At 41.2% G+C, this 13,130-nt stretch overlaps 1 protein-coding gene across 1 annotated transcript; it reads right to left on the bottom strand.

The window, feature by feature from the left end:
• Nucleotides 1-109: 109 nt before the first annotated feature.
• On the bottom strand, nucleotides 110-13,130 carry pou2f3 (POU class 2 homeobox 3). The gene is made up of 13 exons (XM_014197657.2): nucleotides 12,982-13,130; nucleotides 12,547-12,603; nucleotides 8,544-8,578; nucleotides 6,852-6,953; nucleotides 6,395-6,506; nucleotides 6,061-6,149; nucleotides 5,513-5,689; nucleotides 4,498-4,639; nucleotides 2,655-2,788; nucleotides 2,045-2,209; nucleotides 1,742-1,781; nucleotides 1,261-1,372; nucleotides 110-1,019 (listed from the first exon to the last, which is right to left on the bottom strand). The coding sequence occupies exons 2-13, from the start codon at nucleotides 12,593-12,595 to the stop codon at nucleotides 977-979; spliced, it is 1,200 nt and encodes a 399-aa protein (XP_014053132.2). The 5' UTR covers nucleotides 12,596-12,603; nucleotides 12,982-13,130; the 3' UTR covers nucleotides 110-976.

The following is a 13,130-nucleotide window of genomic DNA, read 5'->3' as shown; positions in this document are numbered from 1 at the left end:
AGGCTACACGAAACGTTTGACCCAAGTTAAAGAATTTAAAGGCAATGCTACCAAATACTAATTGAGTGTATGTAAACTTTTGACCCACTGGGAATGTGATGAAAGAAATAAAAGCTGAAATAAATAATTCTCTCTACTATTATTCTGACATTTCACATTCTTAAAATAAAGTGGTGATCCTAACTGACCTAAGACAGGGAATATTTACTAGGATTAAATGTCAGGAATTGTGAAAAACTCAGTTTAAATGTATTTGGCTAAGGTGTATGTAAACTTCTGACTTCAACTGTATAAAAATACAAACAATAGGCAACATCATTATTTAGATTGCTGTCTGACATTTTAATATATACACCTTCGCACATTTATTCTCACACCTGAACTCCTGATGAATAACAAAGGAAATGGCCAAATTAACTGCACTGTAAACATACATGGGCAGTTAAATTCAATCCAACTCATACAGCTGCATAGGCTACATAGTGGCATACAGACATACTGTGTTTTATTTTCCGGTGGTCAGATGAAATTGCAGTGATTTGGACTCTAAAGTCAAAACGTTAGAGTACAGTACTGTAAAATACCAGGTAGACCCTATTTAGGTCATATTGATCCAGTTTTCTGAATTAGCCACTTGTGCGTGGGCAGTAGTTTAACAGTTGCTGCGTCAACATTTTCTAACGGCAGGTTTAACAGAATCCGTCCCTGACTTTGACGTTTCTTTTTTTTTTGCTTCCAATTTGCTTTTATAGATAATGTAGGCTCAAATTCAGTTTGTGCTGCATATGACCTCAGAGGTGCCCTAAACTGATGCTATAAATATTGATTATGACATTTCACATTTGATTCCAAATGCAGACCGTTTCTCAATTGAATTTTAAAAGGTCTTCACGCGTGTCTGCTGGTTTGTATCTATTTCTTTTTCCATTAATTGACATCAATAGTTTTAGTTCTCTTCCACAACAGGCAGGCTTTCTCAGTGGTGATAGGACGTAGGGTTCCATGTGCGATACCATGACCTGTAACGCAAAGATAACAGGTTCATCTCTCATTTGTACAATACCATGTTGCCAATACAGTGTTAGACTAATCTTCTGTGTATCTCCCAAATGGCACCCTATTCCCCATGTAGTGCACTACTTTTGTCCAAGGGCCATGGGGCTCAGGTCAAAAGTAGTTCACTATATAGGTAATGGGGTGCTATTTGGCATATAGACACTGTTCACATGTCCTTGGCTGTGGTGAGCAAGTGTCCCTTACCCTGGTGAGCTGAAGGACTGGTTGACCTGAGATGTCAGAGCAGCGGAGCCAGACCGGAGTGTTCCGGGCGAAGGCCCACGACTAGGACTATTGGGAGAGGAACTCGATGACACTAGAGCACAGAGGAATACACTCAATTTAACATGCACACTGATTTCACAAGAAAGCTTGAAACTTCATACAGTTAGTTTCATATGGAGGAAGGTTTTATAGGTTTGATTTCTCACACAGTGTCAATTTCACAGAAAATGTCTCTATGCCATTTACTTTTTCTTAAATACAGGTCTTAAGTACTACAGACTATATGAAGTAGTCTTAAATACAGGTCTTAAGTACTACAGACTATATGAAGTAGTCTTAAATACAGATCTTAAGTACTACAGACCCTATGGAGTAGTCTTAAATACAGGTCTTAAGTACTACAGACTGTATGGAGTAGTCTTAAATACAGATTATATCAAGTACATATGGTTACACTTGCCTCCTGAAGCAGGAGGGCTGTATGATCTGGACGTGGATGCCTGAAACAACAGTTACATGATGGCTGGTGAGACAAAACACAAGACAATGCACTGAAAATGTGTTGTAGCGTAACTATGCATTACTATCACACTACTCTTTCATTACACAACTCTTATCATAACAATGAACATTGAAAATATACTTTCAAACTGACTTGAAAATAGAGAGCTACTGTACGTATTCAGAGTTGGCCATTTCACCATCAGGAAGAAACATACGTAATTTAACCCAAAACGTTATAACTGAGAGATTTAAGGCTAACCATTCTGGAGTTGAAGTTGTGTGATTTCATTGGTGAGGTGGACACGGGGCAGTAAATCCTCTTCTGCTTCTGTCTGCGGTTACAGAACCACACCCGCACCACCTCCTTCTCCATAGACAGCTGCTCTGAGATCAGCATGATCTCCTCCGAGTTAGGCTTGGGGTTCTGAATGGAAATATTGGTATTAGGTGCTATAAGCATGCATGAGTCTTTATAGTGTCTTGTAATAAGCCATATAATATGTAGCTGCTCTGAAATCAGTGTGATCTCCGCCAAGTTGGGCTTGGGGTTCTAAGAAGTAACGTTGGTAGCTAACACTGTAAAGCCTGCCGACATAATGCTTATGACTTGTTATAAGCATGCATGAGCCTTTATAATGTCTTAAAATAAACCATAACATATGTGTCAGCATTGCAGCTAACTCAAAATGGCTGCTATGTAGTCACTCAAGTGCCACAACAATGTGCATTATGGTGGATTGTTTTGCTCCCTGGAAAGCATGGAAAAGTGCTTTTAAATACGACTTATATCAACAGTTCCTACATTATTTTCAGCATTTATGATTGGAAATGCAGGGGACAATATTAGAGGACAAACAAAGTTAACTCACGTCAAGGAAGCGTTTCTCCAGGGTGAGCTTTATGTTGGTTTCGATGCTTGTCCTCTTTTTTCTTTTCCTTCCATAGCCTTCCATTAGGGGGGGTAGAGAGACAGCGTTGCTCATAGAGTCAGAGGGGCAATTCTCTGATTTGGAAAGAGCATGAACATGATTTACCAACATACATTTCCTCTAAAAAACATTTCCAGCCAATATAACAAAATGAATATCCTCTTGACATAGAAATAGTGTGTAAAGTGGAGAAGGTTGAGAGTGGAGCAGGTTGAGAGCTTCAAGTTCCTCGGTGTCCACATCAACAACAAACTAGAATGGTCCAAACACACCAAGACAGTCGTGAAGAGGGCACGACAAAGCCTATTCCCCCTCAGGAAACTAAAAAGATTTGGCATGGTTCCTCAGATGCTCAAAAGGTTCTACAGCTGCAACATCGAGAGCATCCTGGCAGGTTGCATCACTGCCTGGTACGGCAATTGCTCGGCCTCTGACCACAAGGCACTACAGAGGGTAGTGCGTACGGCCCAGTACATCACTGGGGCTAAGCTACCTGCCATCCAGGACCTCTACACCAGGCGGTGTCAAAGGAAGGCCCTAAAAATTGTTAAAGACCCCAGCGTCCCCAGTCATAGACTGTTCTCTCTACTACCGCATGGCAAGCGGTACCGAAGTGCCAAGTCTAGGACAAAAAGGCTTCTCAACAGTTTTTACCCCCAAGCTATAAGACTCTTGAACAGGTAATCAAATGGCTACCCGGACTATTTGCATTGTGTGCCCCCCCCAACCCCTCTTTTTACGCTGCTGCTGCTCTCTGTTTATAATATATGCATAGTCATTTTAACTATACATTCATGTACATACTACCTCAATTGGGCCGACCAACCAGTGCTCCCGCTCAATTGGCTAACCGGGCTATCTGCATTGTGTCCCGCCACCCACCACCCACCAACCCCTCTTTTACGCTACTGCTACTCTCTGTTCATCATATATGCATAGTCACTTTAACCATATCTACATGTACATACTACCTCAATCAGCCTGACTAACCTGTGTCTGTATGTAGCCTCGCTACTTTTATAGCCTCGCTACTGTATATAGCCTGTCTTTTTACTGTTGTTTTATTTCTTTACTTACCTATTGTTCACCTAACACCTTTTTTGCACTATTGGTTAGAGCCTGTAAATAAGCATTTCATTGTAAGGTCTACACCTGTTGGATTCAGCGCACGTGACAAATAAACTTTGATTTGATTTGATAAAGACATGCAATCGCACATGATGTAAATGACTGACCAAACCATCTACAAAATATACATTGAGTGTACAAAACATTAGGAACACCTGCTCTTTCCATGACATAGACTGACCGACCAAGTTAATCCAGGTGAAAGCTATGATCCCTTATTAAATCCACTTCAATCAGTGCAGATGAATGAGATGAGAGAGGTTAAATAATGATTTTTAAGCTTTGAGACAATTGAGACATGGATTGTGTATGCATGCCGTTCAGAGGGTGAATGGGCAAGACAAAAGATTAAAGTGCCTTTGAACGGGGTATGGTAGTAGGTGTCAGGCACACAGGTTTGAGTGTGTCAAGAACTGCATCGCTGCTGGGTTTTTCACGCTCAACAGTTTCCCATGTGTATCAAGAATGGTCCACCACCCAAAGGACATCCAGCCAACTGACACAACTGTGGGAAGCATTGGAGTCAACATGGGCCAGCATCCCATGCCCCAACGAATTGAGGCTATTCTGAGGGCAAAAGTGGCGGTGCAACTCAATATTAGGAAGGTGTTACTAATGTTTGGTATACTCAGTGTATTGTTATACTGTATAGTACCTGCGTCACTCAGCCACTTCTCAAGTAGAGGCTTCAGCTTGCACATGTTCTTGAAGCTTAGGTTGAGGGCCTCGAAGCGGGAGATGGTAGTCTGGCTGAAGTCATTCCCATACAGCTTCCCCATAGCCAGGCCTACATCACCCTGATACACACACAGTGAACATATTTGAATCTGATTACGGCAAACTTTCAAATTATAATCTCGTTTCAATCTACGTCATGAATTCAATACCTGTATTACATTATTAATCTCCTTCAAGTGTGTTGACTACAGAAATGTTAAGTCACTTCACTCCTGCCTTTGCGCCAGTGGCGGTTCTAGACCATTTCAACTGGGGGGGCCAAGCTGGCGCCGGTTGTACTGTTAGAGTCGCCAGTTACATTAGACGTTATTGTTGTCATATCGTTTTCTTCACTGCATTGCAGGCATTAGCAGGCAAAAGACCATGTTCATAATCATCACCGTTGCCACTGTCTAATAACGGATGTAAAAAAAGAACGATAGCAAAAATTAGTTATGTAAAAATGATTTCATACTTCACATTTAGGGGGCCACAAGGGGGTCCAAAATTGTTGTCACAGGGACACTGCCCCCCCCCCCCCCCCCAGAACCGCTAGTGCTTTGCACTATGTGTGTTTCAACAGTTAAATTATATCAGAATGGGCAAATACACCAAGTACAGAAGTTAGGTGGCATATCAGTAATCAGAGCCAGTGGCGGTAGCTTCAAGGTTAGAGAGGCGTGCCAGTAACTGAAGGGTTGCCATTTCAAATCCCAGGACTGACAGGAAAATATCTGGTGGGATTAAGAATCACAATATTAGGTGCCACATATTGCCATTGTGCCCTTGTGCAAGACATTTAACCCCTAACCCGTTCAAGGGGCGCTGTTCTGTGGCATCTAGACACTTTTGTTAGTGTATCAGTATTTGTGGTGTCTGGGGGGTTGGGAAAAAAACATAAAATGGCAAAAAGATAAAGTTGTATTGTATTTTGAGCCAGTGGCCCTCGCTACCTGGGTGAAGCCCAGTTTGATGCGTCTCTGTTTGAAGGCCTTGGCAAACTGTTCCAGCTCCTCCAGGTCACTGGCCTCGTCCTGCTGGGGGGGCCCCATGTGTTTGGGGACCTGCAGGTGGGACATGTCCAGGTGGCCTTCCATGGACGACGACGTCAGGCCCGACCGACTCATGGCCTTTAGGGAACACAGTGGTGAGTAGGAATACTGTTAAATGGGTGACGAAAGAAATTGTATATATGTTTAGCCATGTGAAAATTATAGCAGTGTTAGAAACCTTGTACATGCAAAAATTGAATATGTTTGTGTCTTATGCAAATTTCTCTCTTCATAATTCCTCATATTAATATATTTGACTATCATTGGAAGTTCTATGATAAATCCTTATCCCTCTCATGGTCTGTCCTGTAAAGGGTTAATTCTGTTATCAAGTTCAAGGACCCGGATGCATGACCTGTAGTGTTGCCCTATTGATAATTTGACCTACATTTCTCTGCCTCATCCGTATAGCTAATCATGTCAACTGGTGTAAGAAGTGGGATTTTTACCTGAGGTGTCAATGCTAACCCAGGCTGGTGCTGGAGGAGGCCTGACTGGCTCTGGGTGGGAAAGCTGAGGAGGTTCTGCTGCAGAAGTGCTACACGGGGGAAAAAAATACTAATTAATTCAATTTATTTCGAGAAGTATCATAGATATTGTAACTTTCACACTTCCCACATTTTTCAGAAATCCTGTTTGAAGGATTCCCAGTTGGAGGATTCTCTCCCTGCTTATTCTCTCCTGATTTCAGGAGTCCTCAAACTGGTGTAGCGTAAAAAACCTGTGACTTTTGGGAAAGTTTCCAGAATATTGCAACCCTTTCATTTGACTGTCCATGTGTACCTTGGTGCCCCGTGTGTTGTGTCTGTGAGAGGAGGAAGGAGGATGGGGGTGAGAGGTGGTGAGAGCCTGGCATAAGCACCAACTGTTGCATGGTGTGCAGGGAGGAGAGCTCCTGTTGAAACAACATAAATACAATCTTAGATTTGTCATTTATTTAACCTTTATTTATCCAGTTGAGTTGTTGAGATACAATCTCTTTCGCAGGAGAGACCTGGATCTAAACCAATAAACAACCATCCAAATGCCCTCATTACAGAATGACAGTTTTCTCCCATTCTTAGAAAATGATAAATAATTATAGCTTGACATGACATTAAACATGGGGCCAGGGGCTGTACATATCAAACATATTAGGGTAGGAGTGCTGATCTAGGATCAGGTCCCCCCATTCATATAATTGTATTAATGATGAACTTAAAGGCCTCTGATATATTGAGACAGAAGATGAGTAACCTACCCCTGATAGCTGGCCACCAGATATTGGGGCTCCTTGTGTCAGGTGACATGTCTTGTGTGATAAGACAGAATGGGGAGAGTCATTGAGGACCTCTGTCTTGATCTGGAAACCAATCACATCACAATATTACTCACTTTTCTATTCCTACTTTTTGATGTTGTAATTGTCTTTAGAAGAATAACAGTACATAAACACAGTCTTCTCGTTTTCACTGGAAATGTGGATATCAATTGTGTGACCAATTGACATAGACCAAATGTCAGCCTTGTTGTTCTATCTTGTCATCTACAGTATCAATGTTATTCCAACTCTGATCCTCCAGTACCCCCAACAGCCCAACTCCAGTCCTCCAGTTCCCCCAACAGCCCAACTCCAGTCCTCCAGTTCCCCCAACAGCCCAACTCCAGTCCTCCAGTTCCCCCAACAGCCTAATTCCAGTCCTCGTGTACCCCCTACAGCCCAACTCCAGTCCTCCAGTAACCCCAACAGCCCAACTCCAGTCCTCCAGTATCCCCAACAGCCCAACTCCAGTCCTCCAGTCCCTCCAACAGCCCAACTCCAGTCCTCCAGTTCCCCCAACAGCCCAACTCCAGTCCTCCAGTCCCTCCAACAGCACACATTTTTGTTGTAGCCCCGGACAAACACACCTGATTTAATTAATTGAGGGCTTGATGATTAGTTGACAAGTTAAATCAGAAGCTACAATAAAAATGCATACTTTTAGGGGTACTTGAGGACTGGAGTTGGGAAACTGTGTGTGTGTGTGTGTGTGTGTGTGTGTGTGTGTGTGTGTGTGTGTGTGTGTGTGTGTGTGTGTGTGTGTGTGTGTGTGTGTGTGTGTGTGTGTGTGTGTGTGTGTGTGTGTGTGTGTGTGTGTGTGTGTGTGTGCGTATGTGTGCTCCTTGACCGGTTGGGTTAGGCTGCAGGACTTGTTAAACAAGATACAAACTCTGATGAACACCCTCCCCTCAGGCAGTGTAGTATGCAAATAACCCCCAGGACTAAAACAATAAACCTCCCTTTAACAATCTCCCATTGCCAAATGGATAGACATAGTTTAGGAATAACTAAACTAAGATAATAGGTTTTAATAATAGGTGGACATTTTGAGGTATATAAAGAGTAGTGTGAAAAGATGTCATGATCTTAGTGGAACTGTCCAGCAGACTCACAATAAGTGGTATTGAGTTCATGTAATATGACACTAGATGTTCTTATTACATGATTTCCACAGACTAGAGTACATTACTTTCAGTATTGACAGACATCACAATCAATATTTCTGTTACATGTACAAGACCAATCTTATTTACAATGACGGCCTACCCCCGGCCATACCCTAAACCGGACGACGCCGGGCCAATTGTGCGCCGACCTATGGGACTCCCAATCACGGCCGGTTGTGACACATCCTGCAATCGAACCAGGGTCTGTAGTGACGCCTCTAGCACTGCGATGCAGCGTGTTAGACCGCTGTGCCACAAGGGAGCCCATATGGTAAATATAAAATAAATGATAAATATAGTTTTCCTGTAATGTCCTACTATCTATTCTCTAAGAATTTGTTCTTAACTGACTTGCCTAATTAAATAAAGATTAAATAAAAAAAAAAAAAGTTGCTCACAGTTCAATTCATTCCCACTTATGGATAGCTAATCTGAAGTTAAAATGACATGTGTTTTCTATACTCACTTGTCTGGTGAAGTCAATTCCATTTTGTTCGTTGTCTGCAGGAGAAAGTAAATATAAATGATTAAACAGTCATAAATTACAATGTCATACCTATCCCCAATATTAGGGCCACTTTGTGGTTTTCTGTTTATTAAAATAGGCCTACACCTGAAGTAGCGCTCTGGATAACATTATGGATGATTTTTGATAATTAAGATACACAACTCAATAAAAGGCAAATTGCTAACACTTTATAATAACTTTCATGAATAAGGCATAAATGCTTGTAAATGTTTATAAATAGTCGCTAAATTATCATACATTTTTATAAATTATTATAAATTGTAATGCTCATAATACTTATAATTGTTAATACATGTTTACAAATGATGTAATAGTTTATAAATAGTTTATGCATTTTATTTCACGAAAGTTATTATAAAGTGTTACAGGCAAACCACATATTGAGACGCCATGCCCACTGAAACTGAGAAGCCCTTGTGCCTCACAAGTGTGTCCTCAATTTGTAGGATAAAAATACACAAGATGTCGTTTATTTAGACAGTTTCTTGGCACTGACCATATATATCCTCATCAGGGCTATAGTGTAAAAAAATCCAACACAGCCATATGGATGATTCACCACCATATGGAGTGAATGATTACAAAGGTTATGATCACATTAACCCTTTAAGATACTGGCACCCTCCCTACAACACAACGATGCCATACGAGACAGAGAGTTCAAAGGTCTGCTGTGTCAGGTAATCTTCCCTCATTTGAATTTCAAATAGGACCTCTGGGAGTTTGCGGAGAGTGATGTGCCTGCTCGACCCACAGTATGGAAATCTCCCCCCCACCCCCAGGCCAAACTTCCAGTATGGAAATTATGGTGCCATGCAAATCAGCTGCGTAGCCTTGACAACCTTTTCAGGCCTTTCCATTGTAATGTTTACAGACCCCCAGGTGCACTACACACATTGACTAACTCTAAACCCAGAACTATAATTGAACTGGGATAGCATTGGCAACACAGGATAGAACAAAACTTTGAACTCTATGTATACTGTATTATTATTATTGTACTATCGTATTATACAGAATTGCCTGGCAGCATCCAAGTACCCTTATGTCAGTTCAATCGCATTTTAACATCGGAAGGCTGGGGATGATGGTATACCAAGGACACACTTATACAATTATTAATCACTGGGAATAGTGGTCAGGTGTGCGTAATGAAGGTTCCGGAGGGATCTGTGACAGTACCCATCCCCCCCCCCCCCGACGCGCTGCACTAGCAGTGCAATGACACCGGCCTCGAGGACGAACACAGGAACGCATTGCGGGTCGTTCAGGACCTGATGAAGCTGCCGAAGTTGCGTTGTCGTCGGACGGGTCAGTTGCCGCTGCCAAAGTTGTGGTGGCGTCGGACGGGCCAGTTACAGCTGCTGAAGTTGCGTCGTCGGACGGACCCGTTGTGGCAATGTCGGACGGCCCAGTTGCAGCTGCCGAAGTTGCGGCAGCGCTGGATGGACCAGTAGCAGCGTTGTCAGACGGGCCATTCCCGCTGTCTTCCTTAATGGTCGATTATTCTGTCACATTGGTATAAAGGGTCGGGAGACAGGCGCAGGAATGCGTAATTTTTTTTTTAATTTCATGTAGTTCTATGTACTTTTGTGTGGCTATAATTTTTTTACGGACCGTATATGGCAATCCATCGCTCTGTTTGCATGAAATGTATAAGGCCCTTTAGACCCTTAGACCAGCCCAGGCCACTGCCTGCATTATTCTAACCCTTATCCTGAAGAGACCATAAACCTTTAGTGGCTCTCTGGATAGTGCTTTCAAACGTGTATTTGATTTGCACAGCAGCATATTCTAGATGATGGAAGGAGTTGACACTCAGAATAGTCTGTCTGGTTGCATGCTCTTGATGACTACTCAGACAGGTTTTCAGTCTAAACTGAGCGCCATGGGACTGCCAGTTTCTGAGTCAAGTGTCAACACCGTCCATCCAGGATACACTGCTATGGAAATCAAATGCACCTCTGAGAGCGATATCTGGAAAGCCACTTTCTGCAATTAATTATTGTAATTATACAATAAAAATATATTGATAACTCAGTAAATAGACTCTTAATTCAGTTTCTGGAAAGAATGTCACCAAAAGATTAAGGTTGTAATATATCATACAATATCAATTAGCTTAGGGGACATCTTCTCAAAGGGAAGGCCTACCACAGCTAAACCCGGACGACACTGGGCCGATTGTGCACCGCCCAATGGGACTCCCAATCACGGTCAGTTGTGATACAGCCTGGAATCAAACCAGGGTCTGTAGTGACACCTCTAGCACTGAGATGCAGTGCCTTAGACCGCTGCGCCACTCAGGAACATATACAGAATTCTCTTTCTGACCTATATTTCATGCAGACCTTTCATTCACTTTTCAATTAGGGAGTCAAGTTGTTAGTTTAATTTTGGTTAATTTGTGTTGAAAAATAACACAATAAAACAATGAACCGCAAGCTGTGTGAAAAGATGCATGATATCATTGCTATCAGGGTAAAATTATTGTGATAATTTCCTCTCTGACCTGATGGTCTTGCATAGTGTTGTGGCTATTAGTGTTAGATTATATGAAATCATGTCTGGTGTGATCGTTAGAGGATCCTTTGAGGTGAAGTTGATTCAACATAAAAGGTTAAGGCACCCAGCTGCTGCTGCACTCTGACTTCAAGTTTACTCAACTCTGGGGCAGGAAAGTTCTACTGACATTAATTCCTTCATTTGCCAAAGTTTTTATTCAGAATGTTTTCAAATTCTCCCAATTTAAGTCCAGCCAACTTGGACATGTAACGTATTTGGACTTTGTACAAGTTGTATGTTTTACAGTGATTTGCTTGAATGATAGCTGAGGCAAATGCATGATGGAACTTTAAATGCCTATTTTGTCAGATTTTGTCCAAAGAAAATAACTTCTATACACTATGCTGCTCTATCTGAATCCAAGTTCCACATTTTCATTTAGTTTGTTCTGTATTTTACCACCTCGTCCATGTCACCTGGGGCTGTGGCAACTTCTCTGCAAACAGCTTGAGGTACACACATTACATCCTGGTAGAGCCGCCAACCAACAGAATCAACACATCCAATTTTAGAAACACTCTCAGAAACACTTATTCCAGTTGTTGTTGGGGTGAGATGTTGGCTGTTGATAAGGTACTATCAATCAGAAAGATTATACAGAGAAATAGTAATTCACTATTCACACTGTGGTAATCAACACACCCTAATGGCCCACTTATCAGCTATGGACTGTACAAGAAATGTTGAGACACATTTACAGTGTTATTGATAAATACAGCCTATAGCTATCAAAGCAAATGTCCAGACACACCAGAACTTCCGAAATAATAAACTAACCATAGCAATGTGAAACTTTCATGCTCAGCCTGGAGGCTCCACATACTCTTGCATCCAAAATCCATGACAACATTTGAGTAAGAAAAGCACACACACTAAAACATTTACTGTCAACAATTAGTGTATAATATTCAATGTTATTGGGGGTGTTCTGTTTCAGTAAATGTGTGTTTCAGTTAATCATTTCAATTAAAAAAGCAAAATTTGCTATTTTTCAGTACAAATCTGTATGTAAGTATGTACCACAGATCCAGGGATACTAAGCACACAATGATTCCTCAGAGAGATTACGTAATTAAAAAGTAATAAATAATAACAAAATCATATTGTGCTACTAAAAGCTATCAAATAAAGAAATGTTGAAATGAAATGTTTGTAGGGTAATCTTAACATAAGAATAAGCAGAAATGTCTTTCTGTAAGTATATTTTGTTTTTAACACCACTATCACCAAGAAATACATTTAGCAGGAGCGATGGAGAAAAGTAAACATAATTTTCCAAGATATATGTCATCATAATTTTTTCTGATATGCCTGACAAGAGATAACGACAAACTGACAAATTAAAAGTAGACATTGAAAGGTGAAACATCCTTACCTGCTTGTTCATGGTGAGCCTCTGAGTGTTCCACTCCGTCTGTGCTCATCTTAATATCTGTAAATGATAAATACTGCTGATTTTCCTAAAGGACTGTAACTTCGCTGGGACAATGCAGCACTCAGCTCTACCAGTAAAATGATCTTGAGGTTATTCTAATGCGGCGTACTTTCAAATTTTCTCCCACATGTGATTGCTGTTATAATATTCATAAGTTGGAGGGTATCCCCATTCAGTATTCAGCACAGTTGCTCCAGCTCTCCTCCCTATCTGAACTCACTCAAAACCAAATGGATCAAGTTAACAGACACTCACAAAGTTTGGTGAAATGGCTTAAATTGTTTTTCTTTATATTACATTGAATATAAGAATTTAAAACGTGAACAGGTAATTTATAAATGTTTAATTAAAAAAAAATATATATAAATTACTTACCTGGATTTAACAATTGTTCCACTCACTGGTTTAGATAGCACTATGTGAATATGTCCCTTTTGTCTCTATAAAGATGCTGGTATTGGGATGGAAATGTATAATATCTACTAGTGGTCATCTGCATTTACCTAAGTGGGTGTGGAGGAAAA

Source organism: Salmo salar, chromosome ssa04 (genome assembly GCF_905237065.1).
Source record: "Salmo salar chromosome ssa04, Ssal_v3.1, whole genome shotgun sequence".
In the NCBI taxonomy this organism is placed as follows: Eukaryota; Metazoa; Chordata; class Actinopteri; order Salmoniformes; family Salmonidae; genus Salmo; species Salmo salar.
The sequence above is the reverse complement of the archived record's forward strand: the minus strand, read 5'-3'. Positions and strand labels throughout refer to the sequence as shown.

What these genes read in the sequence shown, in the direction of transcription:
- pou2f3 (XM_014197657.2), bottom strand. Translation starts at nt 12,595, where the DNA reads ATGAGCACAGACGGAGTGGAACACTCAGAGGCTCACCATGAACAAGCA. An exon ending in GGTTAGCATTGACACCTCAG is followed by an intron (nt 5,690 to 6,060) that starts GTAAAAATCCCA and finishes TGTTCCCTAAAG; the next exon opens with GCCATGAGTCGGTCGGGCCT. An exon ending in ACAACTTCAACTCCAGAATG is followed by an intron (nt 1,782 to 2,044) that starts GTTAGCCTTAAA and finishes CTGTTGTTTCAG; the next exon opens with GCATCCACGTCCAGATCATA.